The sequence below is a fragment of the Vombatus ursinus genome, unplaced genomic scaffold (genome assembly GCF_900497805.2).
Source record: "Vombatus ursinus unplaced genomic scaffold, bare-nosed wombat genome assembly UNPS02014786.1, whole genome shotgun sequence".
In the NCBI taxonomy this organism is placed as follows: domain Eukaryota; kingdom Metazoa; phylum Chordata; class Mammalia; order Diprotodontia; family Vombatidae; genus Vombatus; species Vombatus ursinus.
Window position 1 is genome coordinate 34,602,149 of NW_020954564.1, and position 27,674 is coordinate 34,629,822.

General features: G+C 40.7%; 1 protein-coding gene across 2 annotated transcripts; it reads right to left on the reverse strand.

Annotated features, from left to right (window-relative positions):
- Positions 1-1,077: 1,077 nt before the first annotated feature.
- Positions 1,078-27,674, reverse strand: LOC114047104 (signal-regulatory protein beta-1-like). 2 transcript variants are annotated; one of them, XM_027867834.1, is made up of 6 exons: positions 27,479-27,674; positions 22,725-23,072; positions 12,547-12,861; positions 5,433-5,759; positions 2,639-2,743; positions 1,078-2,270 (listed from the first exon to the last, which is right to left on the reverse strand). In XM_027867834.1, the coding sequence occupies exons 1-6, from the start codon at positions 27,549-27,551 to the stop codon at positions 2,179-2,181; spliced, it is 1,260 nt and encodes a 419-aa protein (XP_027723635.1). In that variant the 5' UTR covers positions 27,552-27,674; the 3' UTR covers positions 1,078-2,178. The 2 variants fall into 2 exon arrangements, with proteins under 2 accessions (XP_027723635.1, XP_027723636.1); XM_027867835.1 differs by having other exon boundaries at positions 1,078-2,268; positions 2,636-2,743.

Genomic DNA, 27,674 nt, shown 5'->3' on the forward strand with positions numbered 1-27,674 from the left:
GGTTGTAACAGCCAATGTGGAGAGAGAGACAGTGATTTTCCAATTCATAAATTACCAAGATGGCAGAAGATGGGAATGATAATTGTTGGAGGGTGTTTTGAAAAGAAAGACACATTTATACATTATTGGTGGAACTTCTAATTGAGCTATCTTAATTACAGAGCTGACATTCTAGAAGGCACATGGGAAGCTTTAGAAAGATTTAGAGTGGGGATAAGGTATAATATATGCCATATGCCATGGTGCATTCCAGTTGTATGATAAGAAAGCATAATAAAAAAACTTTAAATGGAAGAAAATGAAAAAAGGAAGAAAATGAAATTTTTGGGGAAAGATGAATTTTTTTTTCATTTTAACAAAATAATTATTAGCGTCAAGATAGATGTACTTGCAAAGGTGAAAATAAATAAATGTTTGTGTCACAAAACATAACATATGTACACAATATGAAACAAATAATATTCACTTAAATATTTTAAATAAAAAAAACCCATAGACCAGAGAAATGTTTTTTTATCTTTAATTAATTAATTAATTAATTTTTTGTTTTCAACATTCACTTCCACAAGATTTTGAGTTCCAAATTTTCTCCTCATCCCCCTCACTCCAACTTTCTTTTTATTTATTTATTTATTTGTTTATTTTTATTAATTTATTTTGATTTATCAATAATCACTTCCATATGCTTTTGATTTAAAATTTTTCTCCCCCTTCCTCCCCACCACCCTCCCCAAGATGGCACACAATCTGATATAGGCTATACATTTACATTCATATTGAACATATTTTCACATTAGTGATGTTGTAAGTAGAAATTAAAACCAATAGGAGGAACCATCAGAAAGAGGAAACAAAACTCAACAGAAGAGAAAAAAAAATAACAATTCGGCTTCCATAGTTCTTTGGGTCGGAGAAATGTTTAATGGCAGATATGAAAGATAAAAACTTGACACAGAGAATTAACACACACACATATGTATGTGTGTGTGTGCCATTCTCCAATAGAAAAGTGGCTAAAGAATATGAATAATTATTAAAAGAACTACAAACAACAAATATTTTAAAATATTAACAAACATAGGAAAAATTGCTCCAAATCACTAATAACAAAAGAAATTAAAATTAAAACAAATGTGAAGTTTCCATTCACGCTCACCAAATTGGCAAAGATGACAAAAGATAACAATAATTGATTGGAGAGGGCATACATTGTTGGTGGAGCTTCATATTGGGCCAACCATTCTGGAAAACAATTTGGAATTATCTTAAGAAAGTGACTAAAATGTACACACTCTTTGAATCAGAAATCCCACTGCTAGGCATATATTCCAAGGGAGTCAAGACCAAAATATTTATTAAAAGCATTTTTTATAGAAGTGAAGAACTGAAAATGAAATAATGTCCAAATAAGTTGTTGTACATAAATGTAATGATATTTCTGCAATGTGGAAAGCAAAGGATGTGAACTATACAGAGAAGCATGGAAAGGCTTACAGAATTAATCCTATATACATAATGACTGCACCACTATAAATGGAGAGAACAATAACAGCAGATCGAAAGTGAATGCTGTGTAATTTCGATGCTCAAACTTGACCTTGAAGAAATGATATGAGAAAGTACCTCCCTCCATTCTTTGCAGAGGTGGGGGCACTGTAGGTATGGAGTGCTACAAATACTGTCAGCTTTGGTTTATGCATTGGCTAGCTCTGCTGAACTAGGTTTTCCCCCTCTTTTTTCTTCTTTGTTGTAAAGGATGGATATCTGGGTGGGTGGGAGGAGAGAGATCATATTGGGAAATAAAACTGACATAATACTGAAAGATGAGGAGCGTTGGCCATTCTGAGAAACCCATAGATATCTATGAAAAATGGTTGTGTGGGTTCTGCAATTGGATAGTTCTCTTTTTTGCTGATGGGAAACGTAGTGAAAGCTTCAGAAATCAGGGCTTAGTGGTCCCTTCCCTTCTGCCCTGGAGTGTGGATCCATGCTGGGAGGCCAAGCCCAGAATGATGCCTGCCACATTCTTCTTCAGGCACAGCTCTTGGATCAGAGGCTCCTAGAGGAGAATTTGGGGTCAGCTGTCCTTTCCAAAGAGGAGAAACACCTGGGAGCTGCAGGATACTTTTCAGGGGAGGGTGTGGGGTGGAGAACACTTTATCTCTTGGGTTTCCAAGCCTAGGTCAGCACCCAGATTGAAGGCAGGAGGAGGCTGAAGCTAAGGATCTGGAGCTGAGGAATATGAGACAGAGTGGGCAGCCTCTGAAACTGTAGGAAGAAATAGAGAACAGAGATAGAACAGATTCTCCATGAACTCCCCCTGACCTCCCCTCCCCCTGCCCCACCCATTATGCATCTCTGCCCCAATCTGGCCTTTCCATCTCCCATCCTTCCGTTAAAATGTCTCTGTTGACAGCCAGCAGCCATTGTGAGGATCCCAGGAAACTGTTGGGAAATCTAGGAGCCCTTGTATGGCTTAATGAGGTCCCGCAAGCCACTGTTTTGAGACTGAAATGCCTGACCCACAATGGTGAGGCATAGTTTGCTGCATCTTTGGACTGGTGGTGACTAAGTTATGGGGCCTTCCTCCCTCAGTTCCCAGTTGATCAATTGCAGGCTAAAACCCCCATCTTACCTTTTTTTTTTTGCTTTCTGAGAACATAGAGCCAGGGTACGCTGAACAACAATAGCACTTTCAGTCCCAGAAGGAAGATTACAAAAAGCTGGCCAGAAAGTCCTTGCCCTGAAGGTTAAAGTGACAAAAGGAACAATCATATAGAGGTGGGTGGTGGGGAGGGCATGTGAGCAGCTGATGGCAGATAATCTATCTACTTTCCTACCTTGAGACCACTTGTGTCTAATCCAGTCCCTAGATTCTCAGCTAATCTTGGAGACTTCTAGTCTCCTAGAGTTATCCTTAGGTCAATTATCAATAATTAATCAATCAATAAACATTTATTAAGTGCTTGCTATGGTCCGTGCACTGTGCTAAGTGCTAAAGTCTAGGGCTTGGGCAAATATTACGGGGAATGACTACCCTCATCCCATTACTTATGTGACCCTACTGGCTTATATACCCTGTTCTTAGAAAGAGATGAGGGTGACAGTTTATAATGTTGTTCAAATCCAGAGATCAAAAGAAGATCCCAGCTTTGTCACTTAACTACCAGGACTACTTTGGGAAGTTCACTCATGCTCCCTTGGTCTCACTTTCTTCATCTGTGTAGCATCTGGGAGCACCTTCCAGATCACATAGATCCTCTCATGACAAGCTACCTGATGAGCCTTAATATATTTACTTTTACTAGGCAGAGGCCACAATTAATCAAATTTAATGAAATAGTATAATGTAAGGTCACATAAGTAATGGGGTGAGGACAGTCATTCCCTGTAATATTTGCCCAACCCCTGGACCTTAGCATTTATCCCCTCTAACATTTACCCTTTTTCCAATCTGATAGGTGTGAGATGGTACCTCTGAGTTGCTTCAATTTGCATTTCTCTAATCAATAATGACTTGGAGTTTTTTTTATGTGATTATTGATAGCTTTGACTTCTTCTGAAAATTGCCTGTTTATATATTTTGACCATTTATCAAGTGAGGAATGGCTTGTATTTTTTATAAATTGGGCTCAGTTCCCTATATATTTGAGAAATGAGCCCTTTACCAGAGAAATTTGCTGAAATTCCCCACTGTTCCAGTTTCCTGCTTTCTTTCTAATTTTGGCTGTATTGGTTTTGTTTGTGCAAAAACCATTAAATTACATAACCAAAATTATCCTGTTTACCTACTATGATCCTTTCTATCTCTTGTTTGGTCATAAATTCTTCTCTTGTCCTTGGACTTGACAGGTAGTTTTTTCCTTGCTCCCCTAGTTTGCTTATAATATCATCCTTTATGTCTAAATCACGTACGAATTTTGACCTCATCTTGGTATATGGTATGAATACTCATCTATGGTTAATTTTTGCCAGACTGCTTTCTAGTTTTTTTTTTTCCTAGTAGTTTTTGTCTAATGGTGACTTCTTGCCCCAGAAGCTTGGATCTTTGGGTTTATCAAACAGCAGATTACTATGGTCATTTATTTCTGTGTGTTGTATACCTAATCTATTTCACTGATCAACCACCCTATTTCTTAGCCAATACCAGATTGTTTGAGGATTATAGCCTTATAATACAGTTTAAGATCTGGTTCAGCTAGGTCACCTTTCTTCCCATTTTTTTTCATTAATTCCCTTGATATTTTTTACCTTTTGTTCTTCCAGATGAATTTTGTTATTATTTTTTCTAGCTCTATAAAATAATTCCTTAGTTGTTTGATTGGTATGGCACTGAATAAGTAAATTAATTTAGGTAGAGTTGTCATTTTTATTATATTGGCTCAGCCTACTCATGAGCAAAATATTTCTTCAATTGTTCAGGTACTTTCATTTGTGTGCAAAGTATTTCGTAATTGTGTTCGTTTTGAGTATGGTTCTTAAAACCTATGCAAAGAGAGGATGACACTCTTATGAGTTGTTATGAGGCTAAAAGGTTACGCCCTTTCAAAGACATAACATAATAATAGCTAACATTTATATAGTGTATTTATATAGCCCATGTCTCAGTCACTGTGCTAAACACTTTAGGAATATTCTCATTTGATCCTCACAAAAATCCAGGGAGGTAGATGCTAATATTATCTTCATTTGAGAAAACTGAGGTAAACTAAGGTTAAATGACTTGCCCAGGGGTAACACAGCTAGTATATGTCTGAGGCTGGATTTGATCTCAAGTTATAATAACTCCAGACCCAGCACTCCATCCACTGCACCACCTAGCTACTTTGAATTACCATACAATAATATGTGACAGGCTAGTTCAATTCTCTGTAATGAATTAAGTATTAAAGCTGCAATAAAGACCATTATAATGGACCTTTGACAATGACATCAGTGAATTCTGTTTCCTACCCCAAAAAGGAAGGGAAGAAAGAGGCATTTTTAAGTGCCTACTATATGCCAGGCACTGGACTATATACTTTACAGTATTATCTTATTTGATCTGTATAACAATCCTTTGAGTTACAGGTCCAGTACTCTCTAGCTAATATCTTGCAATAGTGGAATGAACCCTGGATGAGGGATCAAAGACCCAGATTTTAGTCCAGGTTCTGTTACTTATTAGCTGTGTAACCTTCGGCAAGTCACTTCTTAGCTGCTGCCCTGCCACAGGGCAGAACCGCATGAAGCAATGGGTTTGAAAGAGTTTTGTAAGTTAAAAACTCTTGTACCCATGTGAGGGATGATACCAACAACAATTTCATCACCATCCCTGGTCAGGTTATCCATATTGGGTCTAAATGGACCCACAGGGTTGAACCTATTCTGATTCTTTCCAAATTGAGCTGCAGGGAGCTAGAGTCTCCTTATGAAAGCAAAGATGAACTCACCTGATTCTTTTTTATCCATAGTCCCAGAAAGAGATGAGGCTATAAATGTTTTACTGGCACTGATTGGAGGCTGGGAATCATGCAGTACCTGACAAGTGATCTCCTGGCCTTCCTTTTGACCACACACATTTACCAGGAATGAGGTGTTGAGGCTATAGGTGCCATCTTTGTTCTCTGTGGGTTTAGATGTCTTCCCTATCACAATCGTGAAGCCATTCTCTAGCCAGATGACACTCACAGTTTTGGGGTAGAATTCCATTATATGACAGGTGATGTTGTTGTAGTTCATGGCAAATAGTTGAGAAGAAACATTCACTTTAGGTAGAACTAGAAGAAAAGGCAAAGCCCTTAGGTTAACCAAGTGAGGACCTGTCTGGCTCCAGACCTTTGGACCATCACAGAGCCACAGGGACAGGAGCAGGAACAAATGAGGACCAGGTCTCTACCCTGATAGTAGGTGTCCTTGGGCCTAACTGGGGAGTCCCTAACATCAGGGGCAATAGATTTTCGCATTAGATTGTAAGTTCCTTGAGGGCAAGGACTGTTTTTTTCTTTCTGTATTCCTAACACCTAAGCAGAGTGTCCTGCACATCATTTGTTTCAAATGTTTGTTGACTTGAATTGACTGAAAACCACTAAGGATGGAGTCTATTCCTCTCCCTCAATTGCCCATTTCCTTCCCAAAGCTCAAACTTTATTCAGTTGGGCTGCTTTCATTGAGTGTATGGATAGTAACATGTTTCTTACACTGCGATTCAAGGACTGGATTTTCAGGGACATGGGAGACTAAGTTTCCTGTTCCAGCTCCTGTGATCCACTTTCCCTAACATCAGCATAGGATATATAAATTTGTAGCTAAGGGGAACTCCTTCTTCAGGGATGAAGAGAGAAGGAAAAAACCCCCTTCTCTAGGATTATACCAGGCTGTTTAGGACTTAAGGAAAACAGACACAGCTCATGCTCATAGGAGGCTGATCTAGTTATGATGTGATATCAAAGCCAAAGGCACAGGGAGTACATGCACCAGTCTGTGCTTCTCTCTTCTTGTCTTCAGGATATTCCATAGCACATGTGAGGTCCAACCTGGAGTTGGTCTTCTCTGTCAAGGCTGCAGACTGACCTGAATGGTTCTTAAACCTAGGGGGTTACACTATGTTTTACATTCATGAAGGGAAGGCTTTGTGTATGCATCAGCTGAGGGCAAGCAAATCCCAGGGACACTTGAAGACACCAATCATGGGAAAACTAGATAAGGAAGTAGGTGCTCAGCACTTAGACTAATAGCTATCAATCACTACGACTATTTCTATCTACAGAAACTTGGCTCTTTGGGAGAAGTGGCCAAGTATGACTAGGTAGTCCTTAGAGGCATTTGTAACTTGAGATGAGAGTCTAGTTTCTCACAGATGTTAGCTCTTGCCACACCCTTCCTCTAGTCAATCAATCAACCTACAAGCTTTTATTAAGCACCTATTATATTAGGCCCTGCACTAGATGCTTTGGCTATAAATACAAAAGTGAGACAGTCCCTTGCCTTCTAGAAGTTTACCTTCTATAAGGGGAATACAACAAATTCACAGAGAAGTAAATACGGCATACCTACAAAATAAATACAATGATGGAGGGCAGCACAAAGGTTAAAGATGGAATGTATGGAAAACAGCAAATAGCCGGGTATGGCTGGAGCAAAAAATGCAAGAGGAAAGTTAATATGCAACCCACTGGGGAAGTTAGGCTGGAACTCAATTAGGAAGAACTTAAAATGCTAATTAGAGGAGTTTCTATTTCAACATAAAGGCAATCAGGAGCCTCTGAAGCTTCTTGTGCAATGGGAGTAAAATGGCTAGACCTGTGCTATAGAAATATCATTTTCATGGCTTTTTGGAGGATAGATTGGAAAAGGGAATAGAGTAGAGAGAGGGAAGCCAATTATAGGAGGCTACTGCCAAAGACTAGGTAAGAGGTGATGAGTTGGATTATGGTAGTTATGGTATGAGTAGAGAGAATAGCCTATCAATAAACACTTATTAAGTGCCTATTGTGTGCTAGGCATTGTGCTAAGCACTGGAAAAGAGAAGGGGATGAAGGTAAGAGATTTGGAGGTGGAACTGGCAAGCCTTGGCATAATGGAGGACGTATAGTCCTGCATACAGTAATCAAGAGAGAGCAAGAGCCACGGGTGACTCCCAGGTTGCTAATCTGGTGCTTAGAAGAATGGAAAAGAGAACTTAGGAGGAGGTGTAGCACCAGGAAGAAGGTAATGAGTTCTGTTTTAGACATGTTGAATTTGAGATGCCTGTGGGCCACCAAGGAAGAGATGTTAAGTAGGCAACTGGAGATTCAGGACTAGAGAGAGATGAAGGTTGGCCATGTAGGTTTTTGAAGCGTTTACATAGAGATGATAGTTAAATTCACAGAAATGTGATGAGGTCTAGAGGTTTAGGGGTGCTGGAACCCCAAGACCACAATGCGGGCCCTGCCTGAATGAATTCAACCCAAATCTTCTTCCAGCCAGAGAAAAAGTTTATTAGAGATAAATCATAAAGGCTAGACTCTTAAGGAATCTGAACATTAGTAACGCCCATGGGGATGAGGGGGCATGAGAAAGTCTCAGCCTTTTGGGCATGAGAAAGTCTCAGTGTTTGAATGGGGGCCAGGGTGGATCTTATATACACTAAAGTAACTTTGGGTGGCCAGAGGAGGGGGGAGGAGCTGGGAAAAGGGTCTAGGTGAGAATTCCGATTGGAAGGTCTGAGAGACTGAATAGACAATGGGAATAGATAATGAAGGGAACTGGAAGGAAGAAGTTTGAAAGGATCAGAAGGTGGGGCTAGGGCTTTCAAAGGGAGATAAGGGGAGTCAATAAGGAATCTAAAAGTTTAAGGGTTTTCTGGGGCCTGTAGACAAATGGGAACCAAATTCTTTTTGGGGCAAGGGGCAAAGGTCTTGGGTTGGGCCCATACTCATCAAGTGGAGAAGGACACTAACAGAGAATGTAGTGATAGAAGAGGATAGTGCTAGGGTGCATCCATGCGTGGATGGCTAGACATGAATGAACCTGCAAAGGAGAATAGGAAGTTCAGTCTGACAGGTAGGAAAAGAGCCACAAAAACTCAGGAAGAAGAGTATCTAGAAGGGTGTGGTTGATAGTTCAAATACGGCAAAGAGGTCAAAAAAAGGTTGAGGACTGAGAGAAGTCTATCAGATCTAGCTATAAAGAGATCACTGGAGAGAGCAGTTTTAGAGAGGTGGTAAGGTTGAAACAGGGGAAGAGTGGTATAAGTGACTAAGGAAAACTAATAATTAGAATTATACTACTGAAAGTAGAGAAGTGAGAGGTAAGAAAGAAATTGGAAGCAAGGAGACTATATTTTTCCCTGGGTTTGGCTATGAAAGAGTACAGAGACTATGAAAGGAAGAAGAGATATGGGATGATAGCTTGAGGGGATGGTAAGGTCAAATGAAGTTTTTTTGGTTTGTTGGAATGGAAGAGATTGGAGCGTGTTTGAAGACAGGAGGGAAGGAGTCAGCAGGGAAGAAGAAGCTGAAAATTCAGGAGGGAGAGGGAGTGTGATCAAAGGAACAAGCTCCTGAGAAGGCAGTAGGGGATGGGATCAAAGGCACAAGAAGGAAGTTTGCTGCTGGGCAGGGAGCATAGCCAGCTTGTCCTGCCAGAGTGGTACAGAGGAGAGTCTGGAGGTGATGCTAAGGTGATCTGACATATGGAAATGGCATGAGGAATGGCTTAAATTTTTTTCAGTGAAGCATGAAATAAGGTCTTCTGCTGAATGGGAACAGGGAGATCATATCATAGTACAGGTGGACTGAAGGAGAAGATGGAATACAATAGAGCTGATCAACAAACAGGAAAAGAATTTGTAAGCAGTAGAGAGTGCCAAGTGGAGACTGGGAAATACTCAATGTCCCGGACAGCACAGCTGAGTAACGTCTTCCAGTGGTGCTCGTAGGATAGGGGCACTGGTAGAGAAGGTAGAGAGGATGCGAAAAATGCAGGGATGGAGTTTGGAAAAGGCTGAGCAATGACAGGACAGTGGGTCAGGGGCTTCGAGGGTTAACCACGGTGTAAGGTTAACTAAAGGTGTTTTGGAGAGGGAAAAATCAAGACCAGAGCAGGGGTGATGGCCTGGGAAAGCAGGTAGGAATCAGTGTAAACTAGGGACACAGAGCAACCTGAACGCTTCATACAACAGTAAGAGCTAGTATTTATATATTATTTTAAAATTTGCAGATCACTTATTACAAATATTATCTCATTTGGTTCTCACACCAACCCTGGGAAGTAGGTACCATTATTATCCCTAACTGCAGAGGAGGATACTGAGGCAGAGGTTAAGTGACTTGTCCAGGGTTACTCAGCTTGCAGTGTCTGAAGCCACTCAAATCCTCCTGACTTTAAGTCTAGCACATTATCCACTGCATCACCCAGATGTCTCTGGGCAGCATGTGGTATAAATATTTTTATGCCGCTTTCCTAACTCAATTTTTTTTCACCTTTGAAGGGACCTCTGCATAACATGAAACATGAAAACACTCAAGCAAAGGTAGGAACCCTCTCCACATTTATCACCCCTTGTCTCCTTTGTCTCAATCTTTGGGCAGATCCTTACAGGGATCTTAGGGTCAATTACCTTTGTTAAGATAGAGTTTACCCTCTGTATCTATAAGATCTTTGATATTAATCTTCGCAAGGAAGATAATGAGTATAACCGCTTACCCAGTGCCTTGATTGATATGTTTATTTCCATTGGAAACCCTGTGTATCCAATGGAGTCTGAGGTCGCCCAATCGTATGCCAATGCTAAAACTCACCCCTTTCCTCACCCCTTGAGGCTTATGGTTCAAATCTTCTCTTAATACTATAACCTTTTGTGTGGGCATGAGACATGTAGTAGAAAGAGCACTAGGACTGGAGACGGGATGACTTGAATTCAAATCTGGCCCCAGGTGCTCACTAACTGTGTGACTTTGGGCAAGTCTCTTTGTCTTATTTTTTCCACCTATAAAGTAGGAATAATTACAATACCTACCTCACAGGCTTATTATGAGGATTAAATGAGATAATATTTGTAAAATGTTTAGTACTGTTCTTGGCACATAGTAGGAGCTTTATAAATGCCTTCCCTTGTTTCCCCTTATTCATGCCAGCCACTCATGATGCCAAGTAGATGAAACTCTTCCATGCCTAGAATTCCTACCCTGTAGTCATTTCCTTGCCAGCCACAATCAAACTAACAGGCATATCCTCTATCCCAATCCCCTCCTCTTTTCAGTTCAATCAATAAATCCATAAACATTTATTAATTACCTACTATGTGCCAGGCACTGTGCTAAATGCTGGGGATACAAAAAGAGGCAAAAAATAGTCCTTGCCCTCAAGGAACTTACCATCTAATGAAAGCAACAACAAGCAAACAAATATGTAGAAAGCAAGCTATATACAAAATAAATAGGAAATAATTAGCAATGTAGGCACTAGAATTGACAGGGAAGGCTTCCCGTAGGAGGTGAGATCTTAGCTGGGACTTAAAGGAAGCCAAGGAGATCAGTAATCAGTGCAGAGGAGGGAGAGCATTTCAGGCATGAAGGAAGCCAGTGCTGGCACCTTAAGCAATTGAACTTGGTGCCCTAAGGTTTCACTTTAATGTTTGAAAAGCAACTATCCCTCCCATTCTAGCTATGCCTCCCCTATAAGTGTTGTCTCCCCTACTGGAATGTAACCCTCTTTGGGGGCAGACACTGTCTTTGCTTTTATGTGGGCCACCCCTTCCTCCTCAGTTGGGCATATGAAATTGGAATATAGTAAGCACACAATAAATGAGTTTTCCTTCATTATTCTAATTTACCAATAACAATGGCTCACATTTTCCTAAAGCTTTATATGTGTGTGTGTGTGTATGTGTGTGTGTGTGTGTATGTGTATGTGTGTGTGTGTGTGTATATACAGGTATATCTTTATCTATATATCATCTTTTTCTCCATCACTTTGGGAGATTGTTGTTGTTCAGTCATTTCAGTTGTGTCTGACTCTCTGTGACCCCACTTTGGGGTTTTCTTGGCAAAGATACCGGAGTGGTTTGCCATTTCCTTCTCTAGCTCATTTTATGAGTGAGTAAACTGAGGTAAACAGGGTTAAGTGAGTTGCCCAGGGTCACTCAGCAAGTAAGTATCTAAAGACAGATTTGAATTCATGAAGATGAGTCTTCCTGAATCTAAGGCCAGTGCTCCATCCCCTGTGCCACCTAGCTGCCCCCTTTTGGGGATAGGTAAGATGAATATTATTATGCCCTATAATGTGAAAAGTCTCAGAAAGGCTAAATGTCTTGCCCAGCATCAAATAGTTGGCCAATGGCAAGCCTTGACCCAAGTCTCCTGACTCCTCCTTCACTATTCCATACTTCTTTTCTTCCTTGTCCTCCTCCATCCTGGCATTCTCAGGACAGAAGCCTTGGTGACATATGTCTCACTCCGGTGATGCCAAGAACCCCAGTATCAGCTGCTGAATTGGGAAGCAAGTTCAGAGTATCATGGTAGGATTACTAGTTTTGGAATCAGAAGACCTGGGTTCAAGGTCTGCCACCCAAACTTACAAGGTGGTGACCTCAGGAAGTCAATCTCAATGTTTAAACTTTGAGTTTCCTCCTGTGTAAAATAGGGATTGTTAATATACTTGCATTTACACAATCAGAGGAAAGCTCTGTGAGCTCTCAGTGGATTAGGAGCTGTCATTATCTCTATTGTTTAAAGGATGATCTCAAGAGGCAGGCTCAGGGATGCTGTGAGTAAGGGTTAAGGCTGTATGGGAAGCCAGTTCCCAGGGCTGAACCTCAGAAAATTATATTTGGGCTTAGTAGTTAATAGACAAAGGTCAACCTTCTTGGGTAATTCTGTCAAGCCAGTGAGTCAAAGAGCATTTATTAAAGGCCTGCTCTGTACCAGACACAGTGTTAAGAACTAGGGATACAAAGAAAGGCAGAAGACAGTCCCTGCTCTCAAGGAGCTCGTGATCTAATGGGGGTCAGGCCTATGCCCCAGAACCAATTAGGGAACATAGGTTAGGAAGTAGGGAATGTGCCCAGCACAAGGATTCACCCACCTCGTATAATGTCTGACAAATTCTTTGTCCCTCGAAGAGGAGATTGTAACGTGCTGTGATTCACCTCACAGATAACTTTGGAGTGGACATCGCTAGCTTCTAGTTTCAGCTTCACAGTGCTGGTGATGTTGTAGGAGACACTATTGTCCTGGGGGAAAACTTTGGTCCACTGGGCAGAGATCTCCTTCCCATTTTTAAACCATTTCAAGGTGATGGTTTTGGGAAAGAAGCCCATCGAGTTACAAATGAAATTCTCCATGTGCTCACTGTTTACTCTCTCCTTGGGGCCAGACACCACAGGTACAGAAGGTTTGACTGGACATAGAAACAATTAATAAACACAATGAAATAAAAGTTCTAAATAAACAATTAGTAAAAATACCAAGCAAATATAAAAGAATCATTACCAATGCCCAGTCTTAGTTGCTTCTTCAAATTACTGCTACCTGGCTTCATATTAATACTCTATCCCTTTCAGAAAAAAAGGTTTTTAAAAACTATAAATATGGGGCATCTAGGTGGGACAGTAAAATAGAGCACCGGCTCCGGAGTCAGGCGCCTCTGAGTTCAAATCTGGCCTCAGCCATTTACTAGCTGTGTGACCCTGGGCAAGTCACTTAACCCTGTTTGCCTCCAAACCACCCCAAAAAAACAAACAAACAAACCAAACCTATAAATATAATAGAAAATGGCAAGAATACGAGTCTATCAATGCCATAAACTTCACTTATATAAAGTACTTTTTTGTTGAGAGTGTCAGGGGAAGGAAAATATCCTTATGTTTCCTCAATACTAAGAAGGAGCTTCTAAAACCTGTGGAAAGAACACACCTTTGGAGTCAGAAGATGTGGGTTCAAATTTGCTGTCGGGTTTTTACTACTCATATAGCTTTATACAAGTCACTCAACACCCTCCCCCACTCCTCGCCTCAGTTTCCTCATCTATAAAATGAAGGGCGTGGACTAAAAAGCTTCTAAGACCTCCTCCAGATTTAGGCCCACAATTCTGTGATCTCATGTCTCTCCTCTCACTAAACTTCTTGAAAAACTGTCTATACTCATAGATACCACTACTCTATACTTCCTATACCCCTGAGAGATCAAAGAAAAAGGGAAAAGGACCCCAAATATTCATTACAGTTCTTTTTGTGGTATCAAAGAACAGGAGAATAAGGGAGTATATATCAATTGGGAAAGACTGAACAAATTGTAGTATATGATAGAATATTATTGTGCTGTAAGAAATGACGAAGCTGGTTTCAGAAAAACCTGGGAAGACTTATATGAATTCATGCAAAATAAAGCGAGCAGAACCAGGAGAATATTGTACACAGTAATGGCAATATTTTAATGATAACCAACTGTGAAAGACTTAGCTACTCTGATCAAGACAATGATCCAAGGCAATTCCAAAGGACCTATGATGAAAAATGCTATCCACCTCCAGAGAGAGAATTGAGTACAGATTGAAACATACTTTTTCACTTTCTTTGTTTTTCTTATTTTTTTCTTGTGTGTTTTTTTCTTTTGCAACATGGATAATATGGAAATATGTTTTTCATAACATCACATGTATAATTGATATATTGTTTGCCTTCTCAAGGGGTGTCAGAGGGAAAATAAGGAGGGAGAGAATTTGGAAATCAAAATTTTAAAAAGTGAATGTTAAAATTTTTTTTTACACATAATTAAGAATATTTAATGAAATAAATAAAATATTTTAAAAAGAAATGATGAAGGGGATGGGAAAAGGGAAAGGAATAAGTATTTATATAGCACTTAAGTGCCAGGAACTATGCTAAACACTTTTTACAAATGTTGTCTCATTTGATGTTTCACAACGACCCTTCGAGTTAAGTGCTAATATCCTCATTTTGTTGATGAGGAAACTGAGACAAACAGAGGTTAAGTGACTTGCCCAGGATCACAAAGCTAGTAAGTATATGAAGCTGGATGATTTTAGAGAAACCTGGGAAGATATATTTGGAATGATTCAGAGTGAAGGGAGCAGAACTAGGAGAATCATTTTCAAAATAACAACATTAAAAAGACAAATAATTCTGAAACTTTTAAGAACTCTGAACACTTCAGTGACCATCCACAATTCTAGAGGACCAATGAGGATATGTGTCATTCTGTTTTCAAGTGTGTTATTGTAAATAATATATTGTTGGATTCTGGTTTCTAATCCACTTTGCTATCCTCTTTAATTTTATGGGTGAGTTCATCCCATTCACATTCATAGTCATGATTGCTGATTGTATTTCCTTTTACCCTATTTTCTTCTGTTTATCCTTCTCTCTCTTTTTTTATTGCTGTCCTCAAAAATATGTTTTGCTTCTGTCCACTGCCTCCTTTAGTCCATTCTTCCTTTTATCACTCCTGTCTTTTCTTATGCCTTTTCCCTCCTACTTCCTGGTTGAGTAAGGTATCTATATCTATATCTATATCTATCTATCTATCTATCTACCTGCTTACCCAATTAAGTATGTATAGAAATTCTTCCCTCTTTGAACCAATTCTGACAAGAATGAGGTTCAAGCATTGTCCACCACCTCCTAATTTTTTGTCCAAAGTCACAAGATGGTTTGATACTTTGATTGCCCATTACTGAATGATAAAGTCTTAGGAGTTATATGTATCTTCTTCCCATATAGGAATGTAAACAGTTAGGGGACTTAGTGAGTCCCTTATGATTTCTTTTTCATGTTTACCTTTTTATGCTTCTCTGGAGTCTTGTGTTTGAATGTTAAATTTTCTATTTACCTGTGGTCTTTTCATCAGGAATGCTTGAAAGTCCTTTATTTCATTAAATATTCATTTTCCCCCCAAAGGATTATACTCAGTTTTGCTGGATAGGTTATTCTTGATTGTAATCCTAGTTCCTAGTTCCTAGTTCCTCTGCCTTCCAGAATATCATATTCTAAGCCCTCTACATTTTTAACATGGAAGCTGCTAAATCTTGAGTGATCTTGACTGTAGCTCCATGGTATTTGAATTGTTTCTTTCTGATTGCTTGCAATATTTTCTCCTTGACCTGGGAAATTTGGAGTTTGACCATAGTATTCCTGGGAGATTTCCTTTTGGGATCTCTTTCAGGAGGTGAATGGTGGATTCTTTTAGTTTCTATTTTACCCTCTGGATTTAAGATATTGAGGCAGTTTTCCTTGATAATTTCTTGAAATATGCCTAGGCTTTCAGGTAGACAATAATTCTTAAATTATCTCTTGATCTCTTTTCAGGATCTTTTCAATCTATTTTCCAATGAGATATTTCACATTTTCTTCTAATTTTTTTATTATTTTGACTTTGTTTTATTGTTTCTAAATATCTTAAGGAGTCATTAGTTTCCACTTGCTGATTCTAATTTTTAAGAAGTTATTTTCTTTCTTTTTTTTTCTTTTTACTAGGCAATTGGGGTTAAGTGACTTGCCCAGGGTCACACAGCTAGTAAGTGTCATCTGTTGTGTGTCTGAGACCATATTTGAACTCAGGTCCTTCTGACTCCAAGGCCAGAGCTCTATCCACTGCACCATCTAGTTGCCTCAGGAATTATTTTCTTTAGTGAGATTTTGCACCTCTTTTTCAATTTACCAGTTCTTCTTTTTAAGGAGTTCTTTTCTTCGATGAATTTTTGTGCCTTGTTTACCATTAGGCCAATTCTGTTTTTTAAAATGTTCTTTTCTTCAGTATTTTTGTGCTTCTTTTATGAAGCTATTTATTCTTTTTTCATAATTTTCTTTCATTGCTCTCATTTCTCCCCCAATTTTCCCTCTACCACTCATCTCTTTCTTTAACTCTTCCAGCAATTCTTTTAGGGCTTGGGTCCAATTAGCAGTCTGCTTTGAGCTTTTGGTATTAGCTGTTTTCATATTATTGTCTTCTTCTGAGTTTGTGTCTTGGTCTTCCCTACTACCACAGTAACTTTTTATGGTTAAGTTCTTTTCTTATTGTTGTTTGCTCATTTTCTATCCTATTTCTTGCCTTTGAACTTTATGTTTAAGTTGGGCTCTGCTCATGTGGGATGAGGAGGCACTGTCCCAAGCTTCAGGTTTTTTCCATGCTGCCATTTTCAAAGTCAATTCTGAGAGTCTGCAAATTTTTGGTGTTCCCAAGGTATAAGACCTGGGGAGAAGTGTGATCATTGTTCTCCTGGTCTGTGTGCTAGTCTATCCCCAGGAAGGGTCTCTGCTTCTCTATAGTCACAAGCACTAGTGCTCCTCTTAGCCCTGAAATTATGACCAGGTCCCCTGCTCTCCTATGGCCACAAGCACTAGTATTCCTCTCAGACCTAGGATTATGACCAGATTCTCTTCTCCTCTGTAGCTGCAAGTGCTAGTGTTTCTCTCTGCCTTGGAGCTGTAACCAGAACTGCTTGTGGGCAGTAGTGTTGCCAATCAGCACCAGCTGTACTCAGTGCCAGAAAACTAGCCCCTCTTATCTATTTCTCACCAGTTGTTCAACCACCTTATCTCTGGGCTGAGAGCTCCTGAAGCTGCTGCTTCCACTGTCATAGTCACCTTCAAGGCCCACCCCAGTGGGACAGACCTCTCCTGCTGACCTCATAAGTTGTCTTAGGCTGGAAAAATGCCTATCCTGACATTTTGTTGGCTTTATATCTCCAGAATTCAATTTGAGGTATTATTTTAAAGTTGTTTGGAGGGGAATATCGGGAGAGTTGGCTGTTGCCTCTACTCTGCCATCTTGTCTCTGTCTCTGTTGTTGTCTTCTGAGTTTATGTTTTGGTCTTCCCTGCCACTGTAGCAGCTTTTTTATGGTCAAATTGTTTTACTGTTGTTTTCACATTTTTCCAGACTGTTTCTTGACTTTGAACTGTGTGTTAAAGTTTTGCTCTGCTCACTTGGGGAGTAAGGAAGCATTTCAAAAGCTTCAGGCTTTTTCTTTCTTTGCTATCAGAGTGAATTTTGGGGGTCTGCAAGTTTTTGGAGCTTCCAGGGTGGAATGATTCAGGGAAAGATAGGGTCACTGCTCTTCTGATTTGTATCCTAGTCTTTACCCAGGAAGAGCCTCTGTTCCCCTGCAGCCACAAGTTCCAACACTCTTCCTGGCCCTGGAACAGTGACAAGGTCCCCTGTTCTTCTGCAGCAGCAAGTCCTAGTGCTCCTCTCTGCCTTGGGACTGCAACCAGAGCTCCAGCTCCCTTGTGACTGACCACAAATGCTCCCCTCCACCTGGACGTATGGCCCAGAACTGGGTATGGAGCAGTAGAGGTGCTAAACAGTACCAGGTCCTGCACCTGGCGCTAGCAAAGGATCTCCTGTAATTTCTTTCTGACAGATTGTATGGCCTCCATACTGTCTCTGGGCCAAGAGTTTCCTAAACCATTGCTGCCACACTTCCAAGGGCCTCCCTTGGTGCTGCCTCTGAGTGTGCTCTGGGCCAGCCCGTATCTCAGTGTCACACACCTCTCCCGCTGACCTCCTTAGTTGTGATGGGCTGGAAAAATGTCTCACGCTGACTTTTGTTGGCTCTGCTGCTCCAGGATTTGATTTGGGGTCTTATTTTAAAGTTGTTTGGAGGACACTGTTGTGAGAGTTTGGCTGGGGTGCTGCCTCTACTTTGTCATCTTGACTCTACCTTGAAATTAGTGAATTTCAACAGGACAATATGGTACTTTACCAAAGATTTCTTGTAATCTTTTGTCATTTTGTCATTTTTCTTTTGCACTGAGCAATATTAGCATCCCAGAATGGTAAACCCCTGCTCCAGGGAAGGAGCCTGATGTTGATCATTGCCTAAGCAATTGCTACACTCTTGAGAAAAGAGTACAGTACTTGAGAGAGGTTAGCTCTTGCTTCATTAGGTCTTTTTAGTCCTGGACCAAGGTACAGAGCAAATTGAAACATTGTAATCATTTGCTAGATCTTTGCTTAGCAATTGAAGTGCAGTCCATTGAGGATGAAAGTTGTCCAATGCCTTGAGCCCATTCGAGCATTGTTCAGTCTTTCAGGTATCATATTTCACACAGCCCCCAAGAATACGTAGGCAGGATTGCACAAGCACTATTTCCCAACCCAGCAGAAAACAGTTCTTCCTCATTTAGTAAAAGAAGTAAAAGGAGCAAGGACTGAAGGGGTGATCCAGCATGAAGGATGGATCCAGGGCTGTGGAGACATCTCAGACCTCCTTGAGAGAGCCAGTTGTTAAATGTTCAGAGTAAGCATTTTCACCTCAGAGGTTGTCAAATGATCACTCAGATCTTGCTTTAATGTTTTTGTTGATTGTCTAAATTTAAGAAAGTGAAGGACAAAATATTGATAATGCAGATTAAACTTAAAAGTGTGACTTGTGGGAGAGAAACAGTTACACATTTACCAGCACATCCATGGGTGCATCACTACTTTTCATGCTTATCAACCTATGAGTCCTGGGTATTTCCAGTTCTGCTAGAAAGACTTAGAAGATTTTTCCTTATTGCAGAAGTCCAGACCTTATTCAAAGATGGAAAAGAAAAGGCTTTATAAGTGCCACATTTTGGATTAGAAGTCAGCAGGGACCATCAGTACATACTCTTATGTAACTCACCAGGAAAGGCAAATCCAAGCATGCTTTGAAGACTAGGCTTTTATTGGCCAGTCCTCCACTAGATATTTAATATTTCAGAGTAACCTTTGTTGAGCATAGGAAAGGGAGAAGACTAGAGCGTGAGGCTTATACATTGCCTTCTTTGAAACACTTGTATTGAAAATCCCGTGTGCCCAAAGGAGTTGGAGTCACTTTACTTTTGCTGTAAAGTGTGAAGTATTAACCTTCACATAATATATATGCTCATGTTAACACCATAACTTCCTTTTTCACCTGTGGAAGCCACTGATTCCAATCCTTTGTTAATGCTTGAATCCTCTCTTTGGCTAAGAGTTCTTTGTCCTGACCCAGAAATAATCATAGCTTACTTCTGACACAAAGTTCTTCATTACTTCCTCACTATAGTGTTGCGAGATAGCTAGTATAAAGTTTATTCCTGTTGGACAAATGGGGAAATGAAGCTCAGAAAGGTGAAATGACTTACCCTAGGTCATATGCCCTCGGTAAGTGACAGATCCAGAACTTGAACCCACATCTTCTTTCAAATCTAGCACTTTGCTACCTGCCTAACCCTGGAAAAGTAATTTCAATTGCCACAAAACAAGGAAGTTGGACTAAATGATCTCTAAATTCCTATCAAATTCTAAGTCCTTTAATCCCCCTCCTCTTCCTCCTGTTACTTCTTCTCTTCCTCCTTCCCCTCTTCCTCCTCCTTGCAACTATTGTCGATTGGGGGATGGTCCCTGGCCATGACTCACTGACCTCAGATAATGTCTGACAATCTCCTTTTTCCAGGCAGAGGAATGTGTAATAATGTAATGACTGTGATGAACTTCACAGATGACCTCAGAGTGAATATCACTGGACAGCACTGCACAGTGCTGGTGAGGTTGTAGAAAACATTATCTCCTTCAGGGAAAACATGAATCCAGATGTCAGGGAGCTCATTCTCATTTTTAAACCACTTCAGGGTGATGTCTCTGGGGAAGAAGCCAGTTGAGTTACAGGAGAAATTAATTGTCTGGTTGATCTTTGCTCTCTCATGGAGACGAGACACCAAAGGGGCAAAGGGTTTGCTGGAAACAGAGTTTTGTGGTAAATAATTCTCTGTCATTAGATCAAATGTAATAACTGGTATGAAAGAACTTTTTTCAGTCTTAAAGTACTACATGAATGAAAACTGGAATTGTCTTTATCATGTCCTTATCATGTCATTATCATATCAGTCATTGAACAAGCCACAGCCCAGTTTCTCAACCCCATCTGACTTCTCCTACCTGGGCATATGCTGATATACTCCCAGTGTCAGGAAGAGGTTTTAAAAATAGAAACCATTTTAGAAAGTGTATTTGTAGTCTTGGTCTACCAGGCTCTCCAGCTTCAGAGAGCAGCTACAGAAAAGAGAGACTCAAATACTATCTCAGAGTTCAATATTTGGTGTTGTTTTTTAAACTTCAAATTCTGGGACTGTGTTTTGGAGGCTTCTGGGAGAGAGAGAAAAATCCAGAAATTACATAAATTTCATTTACATTTTGTACTTCTCTATCTAAAAAAAACAGAAGAAAGCAGCACGCACATTTAAAAGAACCAATAGAGAAACCAGAGGGAGACTAGTCATTGATGGTGTAAAGTGGGACAAATGCCACCAGCCTTTTTGGTCTCTTCTGAAGCTCTTATGACTTTAATAAATCTGAGGAGCATTATGGGGGGCTGTTGGAAGCAGTTTCCTTATCATAATTCCACTGAATTAATTTTTTCTTTTTAAGGAAGCAGAGACTTTGAAATACTTGTTCCAGCCAGGGTCACTCTCTTGTCCTTGAAGCTCTCTTCTCTCTAGGTTGTCTTGATGGCACTCTCTCTTGGTTTTCCTCCTACCTCTCTGACCACACCTTCTCTATCTCATTTGCTAGATCCTCCTCCGGATCACTCTTTCTAACTGTAGGTGTTCCGTGGAGTTCTGTCCTAGACCCTCTTCTCTTTCCCTCTATATTACTTCATTTTATGATCTCATCAGCATCGATGGGTTTAATTATGATTTCTCTGCCAATGTTACTCAAATCTACCTCTCTTGCCCCAACCTCTCTTCTAATCTCCAATCTCACATCTACTGCCTTTCAGACATCTTGAATTGGATGTCCAGTACACATATTTTACTCAACATGTCCAACACCGAACTCATTATTTTCTTCCAAAGCCATCTCCCAGTTACTGTAGAGGATAATACCATGGTGGTGACAGTGTCAAAGGAGAGAAGGGAGTATATTTGAGAGTTGTTGCAAAGGCTGAAGTGACGGATCTAGGCAACAACTTGGATATGAGGGGTTCAGAGAGAGTGCAGAGTCCAGGATGATTCCTAGGTTGTGAGCCTGAGAGAACGAGAGGATGGTGCTCTCCTCTAAAATAACAGGAAAGGTAGGAGGGAAAAAGTTTAAGGGGAAGATAATCAGTTCTGTTTTGGACAGAGTGAGTTTAAGATGTCTACTGGAATCCAATCTGAGATGCCTGAAAGGTACTGCTGTTGATCATTATTAGGAAGATGAAAGGCTCAGCTGGCTTTTACCTTTCCTCCGCGGCCCTCTGTTCTCTCTGTCCCCTCTTGTACCCTGCTCCATCACCACCACTCAATCATTAGCAAACCTTCCTTTACCCTGGCCTTCTCTTTTTCATGTTTTACATCATTTAGCACACATGAAAGCCTGACTTTCCAGAAGTGACCACAGCCTTGAACATCCTCCAGAATACACGGTCCTCTTTCTTTCATGTTTCCTGACACACAGAGCCAAGAGGAGTTGGCATACTACTTGTTTCTCACTGTCTTTCAGATCTATTCTCTGTCACCATGGCTCAGAAACCTTTCTTCTTTGGAGGTTCAAGCCAATTGGCCATATCACACTGTCCATACCCCTGTTCATGTGATCTACTGACCTTTAAATCGTTCTTCATTTCTGAAAGAGTTTAGCACCTGGGTCACAACCATTCTCTCCAACCCACCCCTGCCTTCATATCTGGGAACTTTAATGTACATGTTAATGTCTCCTCTAATACCATCACCTCTCAGTTCATCAACATTCAAAATTTCCATGACCTATATTTCCTTTCTTTTTCTTTCTTTCCTCATTTTTTCTACCCAGACTGCTACATGGATGGTCATTCTTAAGACCCCAAAACTTCCCATAATTGTGCCACCACCAAGATTTCAAACTCTGGTTCTCTGATCATAATGGCCTGAGTTTAGAGAAGGGATTACCAAAGCAGCAAAGTATTATGGCCATCATTCTCCCCAACACCAGGAGACCAGTGCCTTGGAATGGGGCTTAGTGACCAATGAAAGTTAAGAAGAGTGAAAGGTGAAAACCTTGGGGAGAAAAGGCTAAGGTCTCTTGGATGGATCAAAGAAAGGCCAGTACCTTGGAACCTGGTCTATTGTCATGGAGGCCTAAGGCCCAAGCCAGGATATTTCATACCTTCCTAGGTTTGGGGTACCTTGTTCTGAAGCTGCAACCTCCCTTGTCCTACTAATTTCCTTCCTCAACCTCAAGAAAGACTCAACAAAAGAGAGGCCACGCTGGACAGAGTCCTGGGCCTGGGATTCCTAGCAGAACAAGGACAGGAGTCCCAGGGCTCTGTACTTACCCATCACAGACAACATGGTGCCCCCACCAGATTTAACCTCTGTGTCAGGATTCCCCTTTTTGAACTTCACACAGTAATAGGTGCCACTGTCCTCTGGAGTGATGTTGCTGATGGAGATGGAGAAGTCTGTGGTGCTGCTAGATGAGGCTGCTTTAGTTATCCTGGGGTAGGTGCCTCCTTTGAAATTATAAATTTCCTGTCTCTGAGGCTCTTTCCCTTTGAACCATTTGACTGGTCCTGCTGGTAGTATCCCAGGTACTGTGCAGTTCAGAGTGACCATCTCTCCCTCTGCCACAGACACAGGATCCTTAGGCTGCAGAACCAGGAACTCCTCCTGGCCTCGGGCTCCTACAAGAAAATATAGGTTTTAACATCATTTTCCTGCCCTGAGTCTCCCAGGATTTTGGCCTGGGTGTCTGTGTCTAGTTTGGGTCATTTGTGAAGCATCCAGATTCTGGGTCTGGGGAGAACTGAGAGGGAGTCATGGAGAAGACCTGTAATTCTGGAGCCAGAGATGATGTTGGGCAAAGACCTTAGAGCTCAGGTTAAGCACCAACTCCCATGTGGGGCCTCTTGTCTTCCCTCCTTCAACACCCATCTCACTTTATGTTAATAGCAAAGGCTTTGTATTTACTTTAGTCATGTTTTTATTGTCTTCATGTGTCTCTGTTGTTTCCCTCTATTTCAGTGGGAGCACCTCGAGGGTAAGGGCTCTTGTTTTTCCTTTGTCTGTGAGGTACACAGTCAGCACATAATAAAGGCTTATGGTTTGATGCTCTTCTTTGACCAGCAAACACTGGACTTAGATCAAGTAAGACCTGGCTTCAAATCCAGTCTGTGATAATCATGGTGTAACACCTGGAAGTCCCTTGCTCTCCTTCCTCCTCAGGAAAATGAGGTTAATGAGTCTTCAAGTAAGTACCACAAACTTTTGATGTGAGGATCAAATGAAAAAATCCATGTAGCTTTTGAAGTGCTATGAAAATTGGCAGTTCTAATTATTCTTGTTGCTGTTTTTATCATTATTTGAAAATTCCTCTTATTTCAGATAGAAACCAGCGATGTCACTCCTATTTTTCTTTTCTTTTTAATATTCTAGGAACTACTGCCCAGATAGTTAAAATAATTCCTTCTCAGGGGCAGCTAGGTAGCACAGTGGATAGAACACCAGCCTTGGAGTCAGGAGGACCTGAGTTCAAATCGGGCTTCAGACACATAATACTTCCTAGCTATGTGACTCTGGGTGAGTCACTTTATTCCAACTGCCTCACCAAATAAATAAATAAATAAATAAATAAAATAATTGCTTCTCATGATTGAATAAAAGTATTCAAATGGAAACTCATCTTTGGTAGGCTGACTGATAGCTTCCTTAATTAGCGCACTATTCCAGGAGCAGACAAAGTGCCCCAGATGATATATACTTCAAGCTGCTTCACACAATTTTGTTCTACTCTTCGAGGTCTCTGATTATTTGTATCATATTGGAAGAGAAGATCAGTACACCTCTGTACAACTCACAAAGCATTTATGACAAAAGATTTTCTCATCTTTTTAGAAAAATCATCCCTTTGGGTGACAGGTAACATAAACTATCCTTATCTCTGCCAATGTGCTCACAACAAGGTTCCAGTTTTGTTGGGGTTGGATAATGTTGGAGGGCTCCCTCCCTCCCCCACCAGCCTGAGATGATCCATCCAGATATTACAGGGGACTCTGGGGTCCACTCCACACCATGCCAGCCTGATCACAGGAGTACCAGGTTAGCTACCTGCAAATGCCCAAGAGGAGAGTCAGGGAGGCTTTGCTGTTGTTCATTTGTTTCTGTCGTGTCTCACCCTTTGTGACTCCATTTGGGGTTTTAATGGCAAAAATCCTGGAATGTTTTGCCATTTCTTTCTTCAGTGGATCCATTTTGTCAGGCAATCAGAGCTTAAGTGATTTGCCTAATGTCACACAGGTAGGCAGTATCTGAGGCTGGATTTGAATTTAGGTCTTCCTGACTCCAGGCCCAGTGCTCTACCCACTGAGTCATGAGCTGCCTCTTTCAGGGAGGTGAGAGATGATCTAAGTGAATGGGAGTGAGCACAGTGATGAACACCCAATGTACACTTGTTTTCTGTCTTTGCTATCATAGAATTTTAAGCTGTAAGGAAATTTAGCGATCGTTTAGTCCAATCCTTTCCGTCTCCATTACACATGAAGAAACTGAGGCCTAGAGAAATGCCATAACTTACCCAACGTCATACAGATAGTTACTGTTAAATATTAAGTTAGCAGAGGTATGATGTGGGTCATGAAACAACTGTGGTTAGTTTGAGACATTCCTCTGATTGAATCTCTTATGTGACTCCCTGTTTCCTCAAGCATAAAATAGACCCTCTTCACCCTATCCCCCATCTACCACTTGAAGCCCTCCACAGTCTGTTTCCAATTATTCCACCCTGAGTTCACATTATTTAACTTTGTGCCTTCTACATACTGGCTATTTTCTGATCTTTTTCTGCTATCCTTTGTTCCATGCATCTTTCATCACAGACTATCCCAATGCCTGAAATGTTTTTCTTCTTTTTCTCAACCTGCTAAAGTTTTTCTCTTTCTGCATGCTTTTACTCAGTTACTACATCGTTCATGAACTCTTCCCAAATCCTTCACCTGAAAATGATCTCTCCCTCTTTGGATTTTCTTAGACCTCTTTGTTTGAATCTCTCTTTTCCTCCTTCCTTCCCTCCTTCCTTCCTTCCTCCCTCCCTCCCTTCCTCTCTTCCTTCCTTCCTCCCTCCCTCTTTTCCTTCCTTCCTTCCTCCCTTCCTTCCTTCCTTCCTTCCTTCCTTCCTTCCTTCCTTCCTTCCTTCCTTCCTTCCTTCCTTCCATCCTTCTTCTAGCCTTTCTTGAGCATCAAATGTGCTGGGGATAGAAAGATAAAATTGTAATAGTCTCCATCTCTCAAGGAGCTTATTCTATCACAGTATACCCTTATTATACACATGTAGGTAGGTGACCTTTCCTTTCTAGTATAATATAAGCTTCTTGAAAGTAAGGGCTGTATCATTTGTCATCTTTTAAAGCCCAGGTTTGAACATAGTGCTTCAATGTAATAATAACAACCACAACAGTAATAATAACCAGCCTTTACATATCAATTTAAGATTTACAAAACACTTTCAATAACTCAACTCATTTGATCTTCGCAGCAACCATGCGGAATAGGTGCTATTTTTTGCAGATGTAGAAACTGAGACACATAGAGATTAAGTCACTTGTCCAGAAACATACAGACAGTAATTGACTAAGGCAGGCTTTTAACTCACATCTTCCTGTCCCCAGTTTCTGCATGCCATCCACTGTAGTTGGGATCTACCATGTTCATTGAGATGATTTAAATTGAACACTTCATGGCAGTCTCTACCTAGGGCTGATTATCTGGAGTCACATGGTAAAGAGATGACAGGCAAAAGAGAAAGAAAGACAGAGAGCTTTGAGACTATGGTTACTAGGACCCTGCCAAGAAGCAGGGAATCCAGAATTCACGGAAACAGAGGAAAGAAAATGGTGTGTGAAAGAGAATGGCAGAAACTAGTGGATGAGAAGTTATAAAAAACTAGAAGTTACAAGAGAGAGGGGAGACGGGTGCCTGGAGACGGGTGCCTGGGACTCAGGGATAGTCATTCAGCCTGAGGCAAGATTCGTAATTGGAACTCTTTCCTTTTATATCCCTGGAGCACTTGACCTGGATGTCTTCTGCCCCAGTCACATTCTACTTTTTGTTATGTTATTTTATTTCTGCGTCATATTCCTCCCCCAACATACTGTTAACTTTCTAGCACAGAGGGACCACGTTGTTTTACATCTTTGCATCCCTGGCACCTAGGCCAGAATTTTACATATAATAAATAGTTAAGAAATACTCAGATAAATGAATTGCAAAGATCAAGTCATAGGATGCAGATTCAAGTTCCAGTTGTACCACTTCAGAGTTATATAACTTTAGACAAATCCTTTAACATCTCTGGGTCTTCATTTCCTCACTGGTTAAATGGAAATGATAACATTTGTAATATTATACAATTATTTTGTGTCAAAACATTAAAAATTATAAAACCCTTTAGACATGTTAAATACTGGTTCTATATTATTATTATCTAATGCTAAGCTCTCATTTTAGGTGCAGAGAGGTTCAGTTATTCACCCAAACAAACACATCAGTTAGTGGCAGAGACAGAGCTAAATTCCAGGCCTTCTGACACTCAGTCCTTAGCTCTTGTCACTGTACCACATTTCCTCCCTACACCTCTATTGACACAGAACATTCAAGATTTCCAACCTATGGAAAGTTCCAGAAGGACTAACAATGGGAGAATCTCATCCCATCAGAATGACCACTAGACTTGGGTCAAGAAGACTGAGGTTCGAATGACAGCTATGTCACTTCTCATCGATGTAACCATAAACACAACTTTTCTGAATCTCATTTTTCCCATCTGAGAACTGGAGACAATACTGCTTGGGCTTTCTATCTCACTGTAATCCTGACAGGAAACCATTGTGTGAGAGTAACATTCTAGAGAAAGAAGAGCTATATGTCAACTATGTGAACACATCTCTTCTTGTCCTTTTCAGCACTTGACTATCCCTGCAGGCCCTTGGTGTGACACCAGTCCCAGAAAACCTCTCTGCCAGGCCATAATGATCTGTCCAGATGTATCATGAACCTCTGGATTTTTCCCTCTTCTTCTCTGAGGTTCCCCACTCACCAGAGAAGCCAAGGAGCAGAATCAGCAGCAGAGAAGGCACAGGGAAACCAAGTAGGTAGAAGAGGCTGGACATTTCAATAGGTCTTTGGTGCTTTCTCTCTGTGTGTGACTCTTTGTTGGCTTGGATTCATAGAATGGACAGTGGCTCTCCTGCAGGGAAAAGTTGGAGTCAAACACATCCGCCTCTGCTCATTGG

Bases quoted from the DNA above. Each gene is read 5' to 3' on its own strand.
- LOC114047104 (XM_027867834.1), bottom strand. From the start codon at position 27,551: ATGTCCAGCCTCTTCTACCTACTTGGTTTCCCTGTGCCTTCTCTGCTG. The intron at 23,073-27,478 runs GTGAGTGGGGAA...ATTTTCTTGTAG, and splicing joins TCTGCTCCTTGGCTTCTCTG to GAGCCCGAGGCCAGGAGGAG. The intron at 2,271-2,638 runs AAGGTAAGATGG...ATTTCTTCCTAC, and splicing joins TCTCAGAAAGCAAAAAAAAA to AGTTTCAGAGGCTGCCCACT.